This window comes from Hyposmocoma kahamanoa, unplaced genomic scaffold (assembly GCF_003589595.1).
Source record: "Hyposmocoma kahamanoa isolate Upper Pololo Valley unplaced genomic scaffold, ASM358959v1 211, whole genome shotgun sequence".
Lineage (NCBI taxonomy): Eukaryota > Metazoa > Arthropoda > Insecta > Lepidoptera > Cosmopterigidae > Hyposmocoma > Hyposmocoma kahamanoa.
In genome coordinates, this window is record NW_020653732.1 from 2,961,040 (window position 1) to 2,981,450 (window position 20,411).

The 20,411-nt window shown below is 33.9% G+C and overlaps 1 protein-coding gene across 4 annotated transcripts in view; it reads right to left on the bottom strand.

The window, feature by feature from the left end:
* The window catches only part of LOC113227625 (probable nuclear hormone receptor HR3), a 149,334-nt gene that overhangs the window by 31,421 nt on the left and 97,502 nt on the right, over window positions 1-20,411 (bottom strand). For all 4 annotated transcript variants that reach the window (XM_026460594.1, XM_026460592.1, XM_026460593.1 and 1 more), the window contains exon 2: window positions 1,558-1,671. In XM_026460594.1, coding sequence (XP_026316379.1) covers window positions 1,558-1,671 — 114 coding nt within the window. The remainder of the gene's footprint in view (window positions 1-1,557; window positions 1,672-20,411) is intronic.

Sequence of the window (20,411 nt, forward strand, 5' to 3'; positions counted from 1 at the left end):
GCTGTAGACACCGCAATTTATTCATGTTGTGATTAATTCAATTAATAAATCATAATAAGCGTATTTGATTACAATTATTTTTTTCAGTACACTAATTGATATAAAATGTTAATAAAGATTTATTAACTATATTTCATTGCTTTTAATTTGAAATTTAAAAACATAATTCGGCTTATTGGCAGCTCTAATAAAAATAGCATTACGTAAACGAATAAGAGGAAAAGCAGAATTTAGTGGGGAAATAAATAAAAATAAATTCACAAGGCTATTACAGTATAACAGTGGCAAAGGGTAAATATATGAAGATGGTAATCTGGAAAAAGGTACGTGGCAAATGCTACTATATAATTCATTTTGGATCCAGTATTCCATTACGATGGACAGTAAATTTTTTTTTAGGGCTATCTTTTTGTATTAGACTCTTTGCCATTGCCGTATGAAATATATTTGTTGAGCTATAATTTAGCGCCTATTTAACCCTTTAATCCGTAAAATTAAATATCAAAATATGATAGTACGACGTATCTGGATATAATGGATCTCAATAATAAAAAATCAGTACAGAGTTCTAAAACACCGATCTCAGAAGTTCGTAGAATACATCTATTTGCCAAGTTTTATTGAAACCGGTCACCGGACAGTACGGGAAACCGGGTTCATCCCCTAGTTTGCGAAAATTTTCTTCAAATTTAAATGGGACCCATACTGAGGTACTCTTTTCCCAACAAAAAGATTCATCAAAATCTGTTCACAAATGATAGCGTAACATAAATACAAAGAAATTGATGACGAATTGAGAACCTCCTCCTCTTTTTAAGTCGGTTTAAAGGTGGCAAACTAGGGGATGAATGACTTTTGAGGTAATAAATTAATTGAGATAATAAAAAACAAATTTCCAAATCAATAATACAGAGCTTAGAATCCTCGCCACATATTTGTGATCATAGATACAGTATTATGTTTTTAGTTACTATTTATATGTAAGACTTTTCATTTGTACGCATTATGTTTTTTTATATGTGTGGCAAATAAATGGAATTTGAATCTAAATAAATATACACAAATGACATTCGTTTTTAGTTTTTTTTTTACTGAAAACAGCACTGTAGCAATATCAGAGTCATGACTATTGTTGGGTCATGGAAAAATATTCATTTAAAAAAAATCATATTTTTCATAAAATTTCTTCCTGTATCTTTTCCTGTTCCACCTGTCAATAATTGAAGATACTGAACTGTATTATGACCAATAGAATTTTATTTTATTATTCATGTCAATAAAACTTTAAAAGGTGTATCTTAATGTAATAATGTAAGCCTTCGAATTATATTTTTAGGCAAATTTCCACCATTTGAAATTTTTCAGATAATTGTTCAACTCAACAAAAAAATAAATATACGCAATTTACATCGAGATAAAAATAGTTTCAGTTTTTCCTATGTCTAGCAATCGCATAAAAACGTAAGTACTAGAGATGTTTATATATTATCAGCGATAACAAACTAATAAACTATTAGACAAAAAACAACTAAATTATCACAGTAAGAAGATTCCGACCTGTACTCTGCGAGCGCCTAAAGAATCCCTTGCAGCCTTCACATGTGATCACGCCATAATGGACTCCAGAAGACTTGTCTCCGCATACTTTGCATGGTATTATCTCGATTTGGGCTGAAACAAGAGAAAAAAATGATATTTTTTGTTGCTATTACTCGACTAATAATAATAATAATAACGCACACACTCGTAGCCCTGCTCTAGGGAAACCCTGTACCGCGGGTGCCATGGACAGACCCATAGAGTTACAATCAGGGGAGAAATAAGTGTAGGTCATATAAATATTCCTCCCAGCCCGGAAGTTAATCCCAGGACCTCTACGTGACAGACCAGCATGGTAATCGTTAGGCTACCGAGGCAGGTAGGCAGAGGTAACTACATTAAAAGAGGGTAATGATGTATGTATGTAAACACTTTATTGTAGAACAAAACAAATTACCTTTGAAAAATTGAAAGGAAAGTTGGCTCCTGAGGTGGCAATAAAATGTAATAAATCAAGAAATTGAATGCTACATACTTAATAACTATAAGGATAAATTTATTATATCAAATGCACATAAGAATACATATCAAATATATAGTAAAATGAATGTATAAAATAAGAGTATAATCAAGTAAACATTCTGTAAGCTCTAACATGAGAAGTCCGAATAGCTCCAAGACTTCAAAAGGGCACTTCGGATGTAGCGACCACGATAGAAACGGGAACGCTTCGTTGGTTTCGCCATGTAAAAATAATATATCGTCAGTAGTGTCTAAAAAGGGCGATAACGACATTTTGAAAAATTTTTCAGGGAAGCATATTTTAGGTTTTAACGATTATTTACAATATTTACGTTTACGTTACGTTTTAGAATTCAATTTTGGTTTTAATTAAATTTTAATAGAAGTTAAAAAAAAACAAAATTGAATTTTATTTAATTCCGAACAAAACTTTCACCACCTATTTGACCCTCTTTAATATTGAATAAAAAGAGTACCTTAAAACCAATAAAACTATTAAAATTAGTATAGTACAGCAGACTACTGCAAGTACTTTAACCTTTATAGTACCAAGTGACGGGACGAACAAGTCGTGAACTGGTCCATAACAGTTGCAGTGCCACTCAGAGCTTTAAACCGCAAAGATCTGAAGGGCATTGCGCCCGTCACCCTGAGTCCTAAGTTGACAAGTCTCATGTTCTTCTCTTTCACTTCACCAACTTATTATATGCAGACGATTAAGCAGCACCAGACAGTGTAATATAAATACTTTACAATTTTTCTCTTTTTTTTTATTCAAATGTCTTATAAATCTCTTTCGTTTACTTAATGAAACGGCTACTAAATTAATAACCCACCCTCGCCTCTACAAGGAAAAAGTCGTGGCGCCAAACGAAAGTTAAATAACAACGTTTCTAATGCCGTTTGTACAACTCCTACAAATATTCATGGAATGCTGAGAAAACTTGATTTTTGTTTCCATTGTGTGGATGCTTTCCAAACAACAGTCGACAGCACCACAAAAATGGCGCCTATAATTAATTCTTTTTAAACTTGTAAATTTAAAAAAAATATCCTTGTAATTAACTGTATTGAATGTCAGCAAATACGTTTAGAAAAAATAACTGACTGAGTGAAGAAATAGATTACTCACAGATGGCGCTACGGAAAATATGTCGTTAAAAAACCGAAAGTAAGATGCTACAAGCGCATTGACAATTTTATAAAGTCCGCTGGTTCGTTGTTGTTGTTAAAAGATGTTGGGTCGAATCCAGCAGGATCGAAGGAATTTTACCTAAATGTTCGTTGTTTGTACTAATAATTATAAAAAATCCTTGTTTTTTGTAACCGAACTCTGTGCCTAAAGAATAAAAGCATTAAAACTTTTCCCCTAAAAAAACTCTCTTTCTAAATCAACGTCAGACACTTGAGAAAACAGTGAAGAGACAAAAAAGGAATTCCAAATTTGTAATTTTCGTTTTCGGCCAAAGGCCATTGCTCCCTAGGCAAGGTCGGTTGGCGGTCGTTCACCTCTGTGCCGTGTGTCTGCCACAGGATAGTTACAAACAGTAAAGCTCCAAGTTCGGTATCGGTAGAGCTTCTTGTGAAAGAATTTGTCCAGGAAACTCCTGCCACAATACCTATTTATGTGACCATTATGGTTTTGAAGTGTAAGGGTGCTGGTGAAATTACAGGCACATATGTCTTGTTGACTTATGTCTCAGGATGTCGGGCGCAGTGGCAGCGCCCCTCAGACTTTAGCGATTTAAAGCTCCGAGTGACACTGCAACAGTTAAGGACAGGCGTGTCGCTTACCACCAGTTCGTCCTGTCATTTGATATCATAAAAAAACAAGAATATAACGAAGCAAGCTGAAAGTTAGTTTTCTGTGTCCACCTAAATAGCATATTATAAAAAAAACTGGAGAATAGTCACATTATAACTATTAATACCCACATTTTACACTTAGAACAAATTCCTTCGACTCGGCTCAAAAGTCGTTTAAAACCAATATACAATGATCCGACAACAAGCACATAGAGAAATTTGTGAAGTCCGCTAGTTCGTTGCGTGGCTTAGTTAGCATAGCATCTGGCACGGTTTGCTAGGAGACGTCGGTTCGAGTACGACCCAATTAATAATTATAAACTAATGGAGTAATTCACAAAAAATAATTGAATATCAATTCAATTAAAGTGTCATATCAAGTTCTTAGGTTTTCGCGATTGTTACACATAGGAAATGAAACTATTTTTCCGAATTTAAATCGCGTATATTTGTTTTTTCAACAAACCGTCGTTTCGGGCCCTTTACAGATCCGATGGTCACGGTTGACTGAGGTGGTACAGTCTTCAACCAGTTATGTCTAATATTATTGCAAGCCACCCTATTTTTTCACTATAGTTACAATAGTTATTAATTAAATACCTTATTTTTAATTTTACAAAGGAAACATTCCAATTGACGCTGCATTCAGTTTTACGAATTATTTTATTGAATTAATTGTTTATTAAGTTCAATTTATTATTATTATTAATAGAAATTAGAATAAACTAAAACATATTAATTAGTACTGCAGTCTTGTGTCTGTTTGGGATTTTTCATCAGAGGAAATACTGGATCTTCCCTGTTGAAATTAGGATGTTTTTTAATTTCAGTGGCCTCTCGCAGCATCCTGGGTAGATAACGGACTTCTTTCGCAAGGACCTGGGGTTTGCCAAACTTCATTGAATGTGTAGTTTAAAAGTGTAATACTTTCATTAATTGTAACTATTACATTTTTAATTTTCAACTCTATTGTTCATTTGTAAGGCAGATTCCCCTGAGAATAATGAGCAACAAACTCTAGGGGTTTGTTCTTTGTAAATATACGTTTTTACGTATTGTACACTCATAGTAAATTGTCTCTCCTCTATATGCTAAACCGCTAAGAATATTGCCAAAATATTTTGTATAATAACTCAGTACAGTCGATGTCTTCAGGTTGGCAGAGGAGTCAGATATCTTAAGGTATCGAGTGTACATGTAACTGACAATTCAAGGGTACATTATCGAAGTGCTAACATGGGAAGTCGCAGAGACCATTGTTTGTCGTTAAATTAGCTATCGATTGAGAAATGTTGGAGGAAATACTTCCCGTTTCGAAATATTCTTGCAAATGGCGTTAACGAATGCTTCTATACACACACAGCTACAGTTAGATTTCCTTTTAACGATCTCGATGGCATAGCGGTTAGCACTGTCGCAAGTAGATAAAAGTGTTCAAGATTCGATTCCGGGTAGCACCAATTTGGGCACCAATTCTAAACAAAGTTCTATATGTTTTCAGTAAAGTTCCAGATGTCTGTTAGTAACAATTTATTAACTATAAATACGTTGTGAAAAACTGTTGTGAACTTTGCATACGTAACGTTCAAATGTACAATTAAACGTGTAACTAACTGTACTTATAAAACACTCCTGAATGATTGTAATGAAATATAAGTCGCATATGCCTATAGTTTCACAAGTACCCTTCAAAACAGAACGCAGTATTATGGTATGTTAGCATTACTTCCCCGGATGAACTCTATCACAAGGAGCTCTACTGCCACTAAATGTAGAATAGAATAGAATAGAATAGAAACCATTTATTACATAACGCCACAACACAATAATACATAGTAAGAAATTAAAGAAAAACAAGAAAAAGCTAAATTAAAACAAAAATAAAATATCGAGTTCTTAGGTTTTCGCGATTGTTACACATAGGAAATGAAACTATTTTTCCGGATTTGATCGCGTATATTTGTTTTTTCAAACAAACCGACGTTCCACGTGACGAAAAATAAAATAGAATAACAAAAAATCAATAAAATTAATTAAAAATAAAATCTTAGTAAAAGGTAACGTGATGACCACAAAGACAGTCAACACTATGTATTAAGTAGATCTTATGTGCATGGCTGTGGCGTATGCTCAGCTACCGCCACCGCCGGGAAAAGGCTGTGACGCGGATTTTCAGTGGACCCTAAAACGTGAGTTAGTTTCTTTCTCATCTGTTCTGATGAAGAAAGATTTCTAGCTGCAGTAGAGCTCTTTGTAAAAGAATTCGTCCTGGGAAGTACTACCAGCAAGAAGTGATGTGAGCATTACTATGTTTCAGCTTTGAAAGGTAAGGGTGCTGGTGAAATTTCAGGTACATGGGACTTGTCAACTTACGTCTCTGGGTGACGGGAGTATCTTTGTGATTTAAAGCTCAGAGTGACAATGGCACCACTACGCACACGACTTATTTTGTTTGTCCCGTCATTTGTTATTATAAAAAAAATTTAACATGGAGTAGATTTACAGTCATAATAAAATTTGTCATCATTAAGCAAAACCCGGTCATTGTGTTAATGGTTATTCCAGTTCTCATTTTTATGTGATTAATAACAAATTAGAGGCACTACGAATTATTAACACGTGTAAGAAAGTATGTATGGTATCTTCCAATATGTCTTTTGGTTCAAAAGTTATTCACATTCTTTTCATCTCACTGTTCTGTTTTAATAATATCTGAGACAACTAGAAATTCCTGCCCTTGTCACATTAAGACCTCATGTGAGATTATGTCCATACATCAAGGAAAGTGTGCGATGGAATTGCACAATTTGATTCTACCTTACTCTTTCCAACATCAGGGGACTTGACGCAGGCTGTTCCGACCATATTGTGGATTTTTGTCAAATTACAGGCACGTTACACGTCTGACCATAACAGTTGCAGAGCCACTCAGAGCTTTTAATCGCAAATATCCGAGGGGCACTGCCACTGCGCCCGTTACCCTAGACATAAGTTGACACGTCGCACGTACCTGTACTTTTACCAGCACCCTTCAAAACCGGAACACAGTAATGCTGACGTTACTGCTTGGCGGCAGAAATACATAAGGTGGCAATACGTCCCTGGACAAACTCTTTCACAAGGTGCTTTATCGCTACGTTATTACACCATTTAATACGTAATAAATAGTATTTTATTAATTAACAGTATCTATGTCAAGTTTGGCATTTCTGTGTTACTAATTTCCGTTATGATTACGCGACTAACACCAAAACGAGGGTAATGTGTTCTCCATTAACGTTTCGTACCGTACTCGTCCAAGTGTCGGACAGATACAAAAAAAACCTGCAGTTGCATCACTTCGAACGCATTCCACGCGATACAGAAGGACGGCACAACTCGCGATGCAAGTGCGAGCGAGACGGCAATATACACAGCTGATCGTGACGTCACAGGTCGTCGACCCACTGACGTCACGTTCGAGTCCGTTATGGATTTGTTCTTTATTTAAGTTACTGTTTTTGGATTTTCGGAGCAGTTTTTTTTTATGACTTTGTATATATAGAAGTGTGTTTTTTTTGTTATTTTGTTATAAAGAAACCAGCATGTGGGGAGATATACTCTCTGAAGGCGTTTTCGCATACAAAGAAAGCAGCTCTTTATCTTCAACCAGTACAACAGGTTTTTCCGTGAACAGTGCGTTGCATTTTAATGATTTAGTTTATTTATCGTCATTAAAAAAACTATTTATTAACACACCTTCATGTACAGTCAATAGAACGTATTTGACATTAGATTTTAACTCTATTCCACTAACAATAAGAACTGTCCAATATCCAGTGTTAAAAGTTTAACATGCTTTGTCTGTACGCTGTCTAATCGTGTTTTCTTATTTAAAAAGTAAGGGTAGTTCCTAAACGTGACGTCACGGGTTCAACGCACGGTCAAGCCTTCCTTCAGCTCCAGTTCCAAATTTGAATTTTAATCTAACGGCCTACGTCATGGGTCAACGACCGGTGTTGCCCGAATGTGTAGAATTTTTAGTAGGCAGTATATTCTCTTCTCACAATTAATAATCCACACAGAGACCCGTGCTCAAGACTGGGAAGTAAGGCATTGAGTATAAGATAATTATAAGTACAGCCTATGAATACTTGAACAAAAGTTCCCAAAAAAAATGCCTACGCCAGCGACTGACTTTGGAAATAGAAGTGATATATAATCAGTACAATACAATACAATACAAGTATTACATAACAAAAAAACAAAATAGGTAACAAGCGGTCTTATTGCTATATAGCAATTTCTTCCAGTCAACCTTCGGGTTACATGATAACGGATAATCTTAAAGATAATAAATACACAAATAATTTAATTTCATATTATTAATGTCACAATATTTAAATTTGACGTACAAAGTCATGGGACAATGTCTGTATCTCCTAAATTTCTATACCTACTAAATTTGTCCAAAAGAAATTATTACATAGCAACAAGGCCTCCTGTAGTAATAAACTTATTCTTTTATATTAAATTACTTGTAAATTTAATTAACGTGTAATTTTAATCTGCAATAAATGATATTTCATTCATTCATTCATTAACAGTTTATATAAAACTAAATAGCATAACTGTAAAGTTGCTATCTGTGTTCTGATATATCTCTTGGTTGTATCTCTTTGCTTCTAGATACAGACAAAACCTATTTAAGGAACAACACCTTCTTAAAAATCGCCATACTTATCGACATGGAATCACATTTAGATGGTCAAAAATGTTTTATGCCCATATGCTTTATGATGTAATAAAACCGAAAAAGACGTACAAAAGCGTGTTTTGCTTCCACTCGGACAGTCGGCGGGAAATGCACGTCTTTTTCGTTCTTATGTACGGACATAAGGCTTTTTCTAATCGGTTTAATAAGTGTGGTGTCTCTTTTAATACCAGAAATAAATAGATATGAAAAATTATTCTATCTAATAATCTCCTTAAAACCTCTTAACATTAATTCTTGACAATATATCACACACTGAATAATAAAGTGTCACAATTCGAAAAGTAGCTTTTGACAAAATAGATTTAAAAATATGGGTACCATTTGGCTGGTGCTAAATGTTACAGAATTTTATTTGATAGGAAAGACGATATCCAAGTTGTATCTTGCTTTGTTATTGTTTGTACGATAAAGCATTTTACTCGTGGACCACTAGTTTTTTGATATAATTAACTTTAAGAATGACCTTTTCTGGACTGAATGAGTTCTGCATCTTTACATCCAGTTCATTTAAAGTTGAATTGCTGCAAAATCAAAATTAATCTGTGACAAAATGGCTCACGACCCATCTGTTACATGAGCAGAGAACATGAGTTCCCAGAGAAATACTCTATTCCTATTATGAGAGAGACTATTATTGTATGACATAAATTTAGTTTATGTACCACAACTATTGAATAGAATGAAGTTAAAATTCTTTTGTCTATTTGTAGCTTAGAATAAAAGTAGCATTTGTTGTTGCAGTTTAAGATTATAACTTCCCTTGATGTCTTCGAATACTTTTATTTAGAGGTCATAAAACTGTGTTCAGTAGTGGACTATTACGGATTTATATAAATATATGTCTAGTTACCACCCGTAGTCGTCATTCAATGAAAATAGTTCAATAACCGTCTTAACAAAACCGATTAATTAAAACAAATTTGAACGCAACGAAAAAATTAAATCTATCAGTTTAGTCGTTTAAAAATCGATTAATTTAATTTTTATTTCTTTTGAACTCCTATACGTGCCACTGGTGGACACGTGACTCCCCGGAGAATATGCGAGTATATTAGGCCATTTGAAAGCCTATAAGGTCGATTCTTATGCCATTTCGAAATTTGAAAATGCGTCAAAACTAAATTCAGTTTAAGGACAGACGTGGTATAATGGCACTAAACTAAAATATTATAAAACGTAGTTCTAAATGCCTACCAACAAATAACAACGTTTAATAAATCTTCCTACATCATCATCATCAACCCATTCACACGTCCCACTGCTGAGCACGGATTAAAATTCGCACGTAAATTTTGAAAAACTCAGAGGTACGAATCCGAATTTGAGCCTTCGACCTCTGCTTGAGATGCGCTATAGGTCAAACCACAGACCAAACAACTTCCGTGGGCCAAACCATTAAGGCTACCAGGCTGTTTAGCCTCCCTACTTAACTCAAAATAGCAAACCTTATCTTTTTCAAAAAGTTTTTGAAATATTTTAACCTTGTTGACGAAATTGTTGCTGCAGGCACTTGACACTGAATTAATATTTAATTGTAGTTTAGTGACATTTTAAAGAAATCTAATTTAACATTGTTTTGATTCATTCCTATATTGTAATTCTATCAGCCTGTTGGCTGGTTTTAATTAAATTTACGGACCAAAATCAGTTAACTACAGATTTTTTTACGACACCAAATGACGGGACGAACCAGTCGTGCTGTAGCAGTGCCACACAGAACTTTAAATCGCAAAGATCTGAAGGGCACTGCCACCGCACTAGTCAACTTGAGACTTAAGTTGACAACTCCCATGTGCCTCTAATTTCACCAGCACCCTTACCCTTCAAAATGTAATGCTCACATTACTGACGACAGAAATATAGTAATGTAAAGTTTTTTTCGTTGAAAAATGTCAAGTGCGTTAATTTTGGTTAAGTCTGGTTAGAGATGTGCCTCGCTCCCAAACTAAGATCTCCTGTAGATCCCCGGTAGCTAGGTCTTACGTCCGTCAAGTATATTGCCTAAAAATAACAATAACTTAGTCTATTACAATAACAAAGTATATTACAATAAGCTTATAAAATATTAATGGTAGAACACATAGAGAGGTGGTTTACATTTAATTTTGGGACATTCATAAATTTCTTGCATAATCCAGTATAGTTCTAATTTTCATGAACAACGAAAAAAACAGCCAAACTTCAGTATCAATAACGAACACAAATATTGAAAGAAAATTTTGTTTCTATCCAAAAATAAAGTAACAAAAGTAAGGATGGTATATAGTCACAACTGCCTGTGATCGCCATTCACTAATCACCAGGACAAAAGAAACGTAGGCATAGATGGAGTAAACATATATGGGGTTGTAGGGGTCGTATTCCAGAACTCTACTCAATACTCAAGTCAGGACTTGAGTATTGCAGTGAGCACTGAAAATCATACTCAAGTCCTTGCCATTAGGGTCGTATTTCCAAGGTTTGAAATCATACTCAAGTCTGCTCAAGTCCTGACTTGAGCATTGAGTAGAGTTCTAGAATACGACCCTAAATCTCATTTCGCTGTTAATAACTGAATTTCGCTAAAATGTCGATTACGTCAGTGAAGTCAAGGTGGGTAGAGTACTTCCCTGGACGAACTGTTTCACAAGGAGCTCTACTGCTACTAGAAATACTTATATATTATTTCTGAATAGAAATCACTTCTTAAAAATATCGCATAACTTTTGAGGTCACCCTGAAAGCAAATGACGATGTTTACTATATTTCCACTGCACAATATTGTACCGTTTACTCAGTGTATTGGGCTGATATTATTAGTCTTGGCACCGATCTGATGATCAGGTCATTCTCCTGTCTCTGTACCTATATCTAATTGAAACTGAATTAATTTTCATATCGAATGATATAATATCTCATACTTGCTGTAATAAGGATACAACTGAAAATTACAACTTTGCTATTGAGAATCAGTTCAGAGAGAGAGACTCGAAGAACATTTGATACAGATCTGACGTTGACAATCGCTAGATGGCGACTGACGAGGCAACGTTAAACCACTGGGTAATTATCAAGTTTTAAAGGTTTTCAGTTGAAAACCAAAATTTAACAGATTCTCTGTAGCATGTAAAAAAAAATATCTCTATATAAAAATTATGTGCAAAATTACATATTTTACTGTGGAATAATTAGTTTCAGATTTATTTTAACCTGTTTTCAGGGTTTTATAGGATCGGGTAAAGTAAAAATTTGCACATTCTTTAGATAATATCCTTAGGCGTATCGTATATTTTTTATAAGACCGTTACCTATTTAATAGTAAATATCTAATCCATTTGAAAAAATCAATAAAACGGTTTTCTCGCTTCTCCTCCGCTGACTCACCTTAAGAAATCTCAATTATTTAAGATATCTTCAAAGTGACGTGACGATGTTTGTATTTAAACAAAACTCAATAAAAAATCTGCCACACCCATATAGACTTATCGGTTCGCTATCGCATTCGATTAGATGACGCGGCGGTGACGATAAGTGTCGACGACCTCCGATAATGAAATGTACTATCCAATGCAAAATGTATTATCATTAATTAAATTTGTCCTTGTTATAATTTATTTTTTATATAAGAACAAGTGCATCCTCCACCTCCACCTCCACCTCACCTGATAAAAAGTGACGATGTGGTCGACGATGCAGCCTGCATACCAAAATAATGTCTCTCTTTCGTCTTGAAAAGCTTTTAGCAGGGCTTTATAACTAACTCGATCCGAATTTTAAAAACAGCTATTTTATTCGTTATAGAGATCGCCAAAATGTTGACTGGTAAATACATTTTTGGGTGTTGCCCACTGTTTTTATAATACTTCGTCAACATTTAAACCGAAAGCAAAACTTTTCTTCGTTTTAAAAAAGCCTGCGTAAAACTGTTCAACATGATGTCAAAAAATATTGAGAGGTGATTTTTTTTTATAACACGAGACAAAACTATTTTTAGTTTGGATTTAGTTCAAATTATGGAACGGACGTCACGTATTCTTTATAGTGTAAAATTGCAAATTAATTTGCATCTGAGCAACAATCCCGAATCACAATAAAAAGATAAAACAACATAATATATATCGAGTTCTTAGGTTTTCGCGATTGTTACACATAGGAAATGAAACTATTTTTCCGGATTTGAATCGCGTATATTTGTTTTTTCAAACAAACCGACGTTTCGGGCCCATTACAGGTCCCATGGTCACGGTTGACTGAGGTGGTACAGTCTTCAACCAGTTATGTCTAATATTAATGCAAACCACCCTATTTTTTCACTATAGTTACAATAGTTATTAATTAAATACCTTATTTTTAATTTTACAAAGAAAACATTCCAATTTACGCTACATTAAGTTTTACAAATTATTTTAATGAATGAATATTTATTAAGTTCTCAATTTTTCTAATATTCATATGGGTTATCTTTGTGCAGTGGTAATATCGGAAATATTTTTCACAAGGGGACGTCTAGGAGATTTGCTTTAAAAATCTTTTGCCATTTTTATGAATACTTTTATTTATTATTATTTTATTTCATTATTCCATTTGAATGTCATCTCGAAACTACAATACTCGACCATGAACTCTAATCTTCTGTTTTATTTAACCTAGCAGTAAATTGTTTACAGCTTTTAAAAAATATCTCTGTGACTCTGTGACTTGTAACAGAGTACCACCACCAACAGTAAGATATATTCAGATAAGCTAAAAATAACTTAAGTAGTTTATTCTGGTCATGAAAATTCAAACATATTCACCACTCTCAATTAACTGAATGACAGAGTCGGCTCTTACAGATTTCTTTACATATTTGTCAAAGAGCTCTGTAAAGGGAATAAAACTGTCATGTTTGTTAGTTAACATTTAGATCTTTTTGAATTTGCTAGAAGTGTACGCTAAAATACAAAACTAGTATGTGGTAACCTACCACAAAGTCGAAAATGTTTTTGTCCGAAATAACCTTTGTTCGAATTTTCATTACACCGAAAACAGAATTATAACGAAACAGTTGTTCTTTCAGAGTATGTTGAATGTTTATCGCAAAGACACGATTAGGTTCGGTTAGGTTAGGTTAAGTTAGGTTTAAAAGAAAAAACATTTTCCTCTCAAAATTACTTTCGAGGGTATGAAATTTCGAGCAATCGTTATTTCTGGAAAATGTCATTTCAGACTACTGATCCGAGATTAAAAATGTTTACAGAAAGTTCGCTTCATAGATGTGCATTAATTTATAATAAAATGACTCACTGAAGAAAGAAGAAAATGACAACATATTCAAAACCTAATTATAGTCTCTCTTGGTAAACGGGTGCTACTACAGTGTGAGAGACTTCATGGATACTCCTATAAGATGATGCGACAGAGCTAATGTACTCTTCAATTCTTTTATAATGTAACAATACAGATTCCCCTAAGAAGAATGAACTAGAAACTTTAGGGATTTGGAAACGTTTATCATTACAAGGTTTTTAATTTAAACATCTTACATCAATGATCTCCCAAAGAACTACCTACAAGAGCTAAACGGGTCACTACCACGGATTTTTGTCATCCAAACACGCAGAAGTCTTTAGTATAAAAGTTTTGTTTCAATACAGTTTTAATAACAACATAGCTCCGTAGCGTCTGTCCAGGGAACCAAGCAATAATGTCAGCATTACTGTGTTCCGGTTTTGAAGGGTATAGGTGCTGGTGAAATTACAATCACATGGGACTTGTGGTCTTTACGATTAAAGCTGTGAGTGGTACTGCAAGCTTTATGGACAGGCGTGTAATTAAATATGAGGCGCACGACTTGTACGTCCCGTCACTTGATATTATTAAAAAAAAAGTATCTTCGATATTATAGAAGTGTATACGTTGCCCCATAAATGAATTTGAGATTGTATGAAGATGACCGTCAAAAACAGCTAGTTTATTATTATTCCTCGTATTAATGTCATATGGGTCACTATTTTTCATAAAATTTTATATATTTCTTAACTTAGATAACATTTTCATAAATGCGCTATCGCGTTACTGTAAGAATGTTAATCTCTTTAAACTCATTTGTGAAACTTAGTATTATAATAACGCTTGCAGAGGTGCAGCAAACGTCTTTAAATTTAATATGTCATTATCATTAACATACTATCTACATTTAAGAAAGAGAAACTGGGACATAATGTAACATTGAAGTTAATGAACGTTAATGCAATACATTTTTCAATTAGTTTAGTTTTAACAAAATTGTTCGTCAGAATCGTCGTTTACATAAAATTAAACAAAGACGGAATACAAATTATAACTTTTATTACAAAAAAAAACAGACCTGTAATGTTTGTGGAATTACATGTATTTGTTAAGTTTGATTGAAATCGGTCAGCGGGAAGTGGGTGCAATCCAATAAACCGCATTCATCCCCTAATCTGCCACCCTTAGAAGTGGAATATATTCATCAAATTTCAATGGGACACACCCCTTTTTAACAAAAAAAGAATCATCGAAATCGGTTCATAAGTGCCATGTTAGAATAATAACGTTAACAGCCTCCGTGGCCAAACGGTTACCACTGGTCTGCCACGCAGAGATTCCGGATTCGGTTCCCAGACTGGAAGAAATATTTGTATGGCCTACATTTATTTCTCGCGTGAGTAGGGGTGTAATTTGCAGTTGTCTATGTGTATGTCCATGGCACCAGCGATACAAAGTTCCCTGGTGCCGCGTAACACACAAACACACACCCAAAAGTACGGCCGAATTGAGTAAGTAGGTACCTCTTCCTTTTTAAACATTTCGATATTTAGCCGTTTTGTTAAGCTATAGTTTTTCTGCAGAGGTGGTCATTTTGCGATCTAGTCCTTATGCTGATCATGTCATTTTGAAGATATAGTCATTATGATACCGACCTCATTTTTTTAAGTCGGTTAGTGATTTAACAAAATAAAATCAATAATACAGTGACAAGGAGGAGTAAAAGGATTTTGAATATTGAATACTGGAGTAAAATTTTATACATAGATATTTTAGAAGTCCCAAGAGGCAAGTGTCACTGTAAACTCTACCCAGTACGCAGTATTGGGTTCAATGACCGATGACACGTGCCACGGCGGGTCAGTTGCACAACGCCGTATGTACCGTAAAAATAAAGCTTACGTGGTTTTTATTCAAAGTACTCCTTTGTTTGAATATTTTTTTTGTTAATGATAGATAGACATGGTCGCTTAAATTCACTGGTTAAATTATACTGCATTTTTAAACGGACTCCAAAAACAAGGAGGAAGGAAAAACTTCGCATTTCGATTGTTTTTTTTGTGTGTGTGTTACACTATTACGTTAACAGTTTCTTTTTTAAATTTTTATTGGATATCACGTTTTACTATCGTGATATTAAATTATTTTATGTAAAATTGCTCCACCAGTTTGTTATAATTATCGATCGATCATTTGTTATAACATTATAACAAAGATCGAACAAATAGAAAAAATTCCTTCGAACCGGCTGGATTCGAACCTACGTCTTCCAGCAAACCGTGCCAGCCGCCTTATCAACTAAGCCACGGAACGAACTAGCGGACCTTACGAATTTTTCTGTGTTTGTTGCAGACATTTGTTTTAGGATTTTTGCCGCAGCGCAAAAATTTTTGATAAATTTCTTTCTTCACTAAGAGAGGCATCTTTTATTAATTATTATTATTATTCTACCGTTGACTCAGCTTCCATTATACTTATACAAAGCCTTTGTCACCTTTACAGTTGCCCAATTTATTGAAAATAACTGCGCAATTTGTCAAATTACTTGTACACTTATCTTTTGCCCCCAATTGCAACTAAATGTTAGTGTCCCACATTCTTAAAATGTCCTAACATCGTTGGGTTTTTCTTTGTTAATTTGTGTTAATTGATAAAAATCTAGGTTGAGACAATATTGCTATGCGTTTATTTGCCCACTAATTTATAAAATATGTTTATTTATTTTTTTATTTATAAAGATGTCCGCCTCGGTTTTAAAGTATAATGCTGCTGGTGAAATTACAGCACTTGAGACGTGAACCTGGGGGATCAGTTTTATTTTAAATTATTTTCTATTCCCATCGGATTCCCAATGCAGTGGATCAAGAATAAATATTAATATTATATTCCCACCTGAAACCCCGGGAGTCGTGTAAACCTTGCTTTAGGCAACTTAACGGTTCCTATATTTTGGAGTTGTAGCGTGAAAGTTCGTCTGAATTTAGTAAGGTAATTTAGTAAAGTAATTTAGTAGTAAGTAGCTAAATTTAAAATTTAAATACTACTTAATGCCCAGTCAGTTCGACTTTTTTGTTTCGTCGCTCAGTATTATAAAAAAAGTACATAGTACATAAAAAGATTTTTTTATATACTATGTCGTAAAGCAATTTTAGGTTCTTACATAAAGACACTAAAATTGTAAAATACTAACATGGCAAGACAGTCTTCGGCCACGGAGGCAGTTGTACGTTATTATTAGTTATTATTTACCCTTTTGTCCACGTCACTCAATTGTATTTTCTATTAGTTTCCAAGTACTGTGTTTCCTATGTTTTGTGGAGAAATAAATATCTTTTTATTTATTCTTTATTAAACACAGATCTAAAACGTGTCAGATAGTACAATAAATACCTTAAAGTTTATTTTTGGTAAATTTATTATGTTTTATAATTATAACAACAAAAAAGATAGATAAATGAAAGGGAATGTTCGCCTTTTGAAGCATTTACTACAGTGTTAGGTGCAGTAGTTAGCAAAGAGTGGGACGCCACGTCACCTTCGCCAAACAAGAACTTTGGTTAATAGATATAATTAAATAAATAAAACTCGTTCGATCAAACACACGGACAAATAAAATTGTTGATATCAATATTTGTTTTGTGCTAGAGAGCATCATTTGAGTTATATTTGTAATTAAAGGTATGTGCACGAGAGCAAGTCCTGGTCCTGTCACTTTCACAAGGAACTCAGCTGCTATAAAATTATTGTGTATATATTTAAAATTAACAGGGCCTACTCATTTCTGCATATTGTTTGACCTGTTGTTAATGCATTGATAATCTCGGTGACTCAACAGTTTGATTACCAGTAGGACCAATTTGGGAAATGAGCTTTTCTAAATTATAGGAAACGAAACTATTTTTCCGGCTTTAAATCGCGTATATTTGTTTTTTTTTCAAACAAACCAACGTTTAGGGCCCTTTACAGGTCACATAGTTCTTAATTTGACAGTAATTTTTATGTTACGCGATGACTCCAGCATTTGTGAACGGATTCTGATGATTATTTTTTTGTTGGAAAAGGGGTACTTCAGTAGTGGTCCCATTAAAATTTTATGAAAATATTCCATCTCTAAGGGTAAACAATGGGTTGAATCCGGTTTCATTAAAACTTGGCAAATAATTTTAGTACTCTGTACTCAGATTATACATCAAATAACTAGTAGACAATGTCATGGACGTACCATGAATGAATAGCAGAATACCAAAAAAATTAAATGGCCGTTGAGTAGCTCGATGGCTAACCACTGATAAGTACCTAATCCTAACTTTTAGCAGAATACCAAACGTGTAAAGTCCTGCCATTGGCACTCTATCACACAACTGAGATGATTTAAAATTAGAAACAAAATCAGGACCAAGCTAATGCGTTTGTGTGTCTGGTTCATTGTTATAATTATTATTATCATATTATCTAGTTACATTAGTTAATTAGAAAATATGTGATTATGTCCGCAGTTATTTCAGTTAAATTTTGCAGTAACAGTCTTAACGATTATTTATTTTTATTTTTATTTATTCATGGTAAACTATAACTACGTACAAATATAACTAAAACAAAACAGTGAAGTAGGTGAATTTAGTTTACATTTTTAGATATAATAAAACATAAACATGTAAGCACTCTAGAGAGAATAACTGTCATCAAAGAAAAAAAAAAAAAAAAAAAAAGTATATATCTTACTTTCCTAAGAATTAAAAAAAAATCGCTGAGGAACCCTCTCGCTGTGGCAACTCCAGTGTTAAAACATCAACATCTACTCTACTGACAAGGTTATTGATATTGTTGCAAACTCGCAGAAAAACGAATTCTTTCTGTAATTGTTTGAGACTACAGGTACATATGTCAAACATTTTGTTAACCCTAAAATTGCGTCTGGGATTCAAAAGGTTAAGTTTGTACAGTAGTTCAGGACAATCAATTGTATTCTGAGTTATTTTTAAAATATATTATGTCACAATCGGCTATGTAACGACGCATATAAAGAGAAAGTATATGATGGATTTTGTAAATATGCAGATAATCTTCTTTATGATTTTGGCATTTAGTACGGAATCACAGATAACGAATAAATCTTTTTTGAATGCGTTGTATGCGTGAACACCTCGTATTGCGGGTTTCAAATCTGAGAGGCGTATTCCAGAACACTCCGAACAAACGTACAGTACATTCTATAAACACTTAAGACATGTATTGCAAAATGGACCAAAGATGGCTGTTTTTTTTAAATAAATTGTACTATATAATTATGATTCAAATCAAGAACCACAAACTAACCACATGCCTGGAACAGTATTTACCTTTGAGATAAATAAATAAATCAAGGATTGATTCCACCACATTTTAACCTACATAAACCGCGTCTGGCGAGGGTAAAGAACGATATTGCAGCAGATACCCCAGCTAATTACCCTAATTGGCCCACTGAAAATCAGCGTCACAGCCTTTCCTCGGTGGTGACAATAGCTGAGTGGGATCCTGTTACTTACGCCACAGCCGCGCACATGACACTTAGTCTAATTGTGTTAAATATTTCATGTTTGCTTTGTTGATGTGTATGATGTTATTTTTATTCCTTTTTTTTCCAGTTATTTTTATTTTAATTTTTTTGTTTTAATGTAGCTTCATCTTTTTTTTGTCTTCATTTTATTACTGTGTATATTTTTGTTGTGGCGTAGTAATAAACGACTTCTATTCTATTCTATTCTATTCTATTCTAATTAGCATTGTACAGATTATCTCCCAAACTTTTGAAATCGTTGCTATTTAAATTACAGCTTCTATTACTTATCTGACTAAAACAGTGGTTTAAACATGAATATTGACTCGGAAGACAGATTATTTTTGCCATCGGTCTATCTTTTTCCTTACTCTGTTTAAATTTTTTGTTTCACGATACCAAGTGGCGGGACGAACAATATAATGCGCCTGCTGGTTATCGACACGCCTGTCCATAGCAGTGCAACTCAGACCTTTAAATCGCAAAGATCCGAGTTATACTACCACCGCGCCTATGAACCTGAGACTTAAGTTAACAAGTCTCATGTGCCTGTAATTTCACTAGGATCCTTACCCTTCAAAACTGAAATTACATTACTGATTGGCGGTAGAAGTAAGGAGCTCTACTACTACAAAAATTGTTAATGGACAATTGTATTTTGCGTTATTGTACATAGCGTTCAAATTCACGTGTTACTCAACGTAAAAAATTGTTGATACAACTATAATATAATCGATTTGTGACCTCGGCATCCTGGTTTTCGTCCTACATTCCAGATTGTACATTTTTAATTGCAGCAGCGAAACAACTCTAGAATGTAAGAATGGATTAATAAATCAGTACCTCCAATGACCGGTGGACCTGTTTTGTTTTTATATTAGTAAATAAATATGGCTGTTTACAAAAATAACAGAAAATTACCAAAAAAATAAAGATAGAGTAGTGTTCATTGGAGGTATCAAAATGACTGGTGTTAGTATTAGTATAATGTATATTATA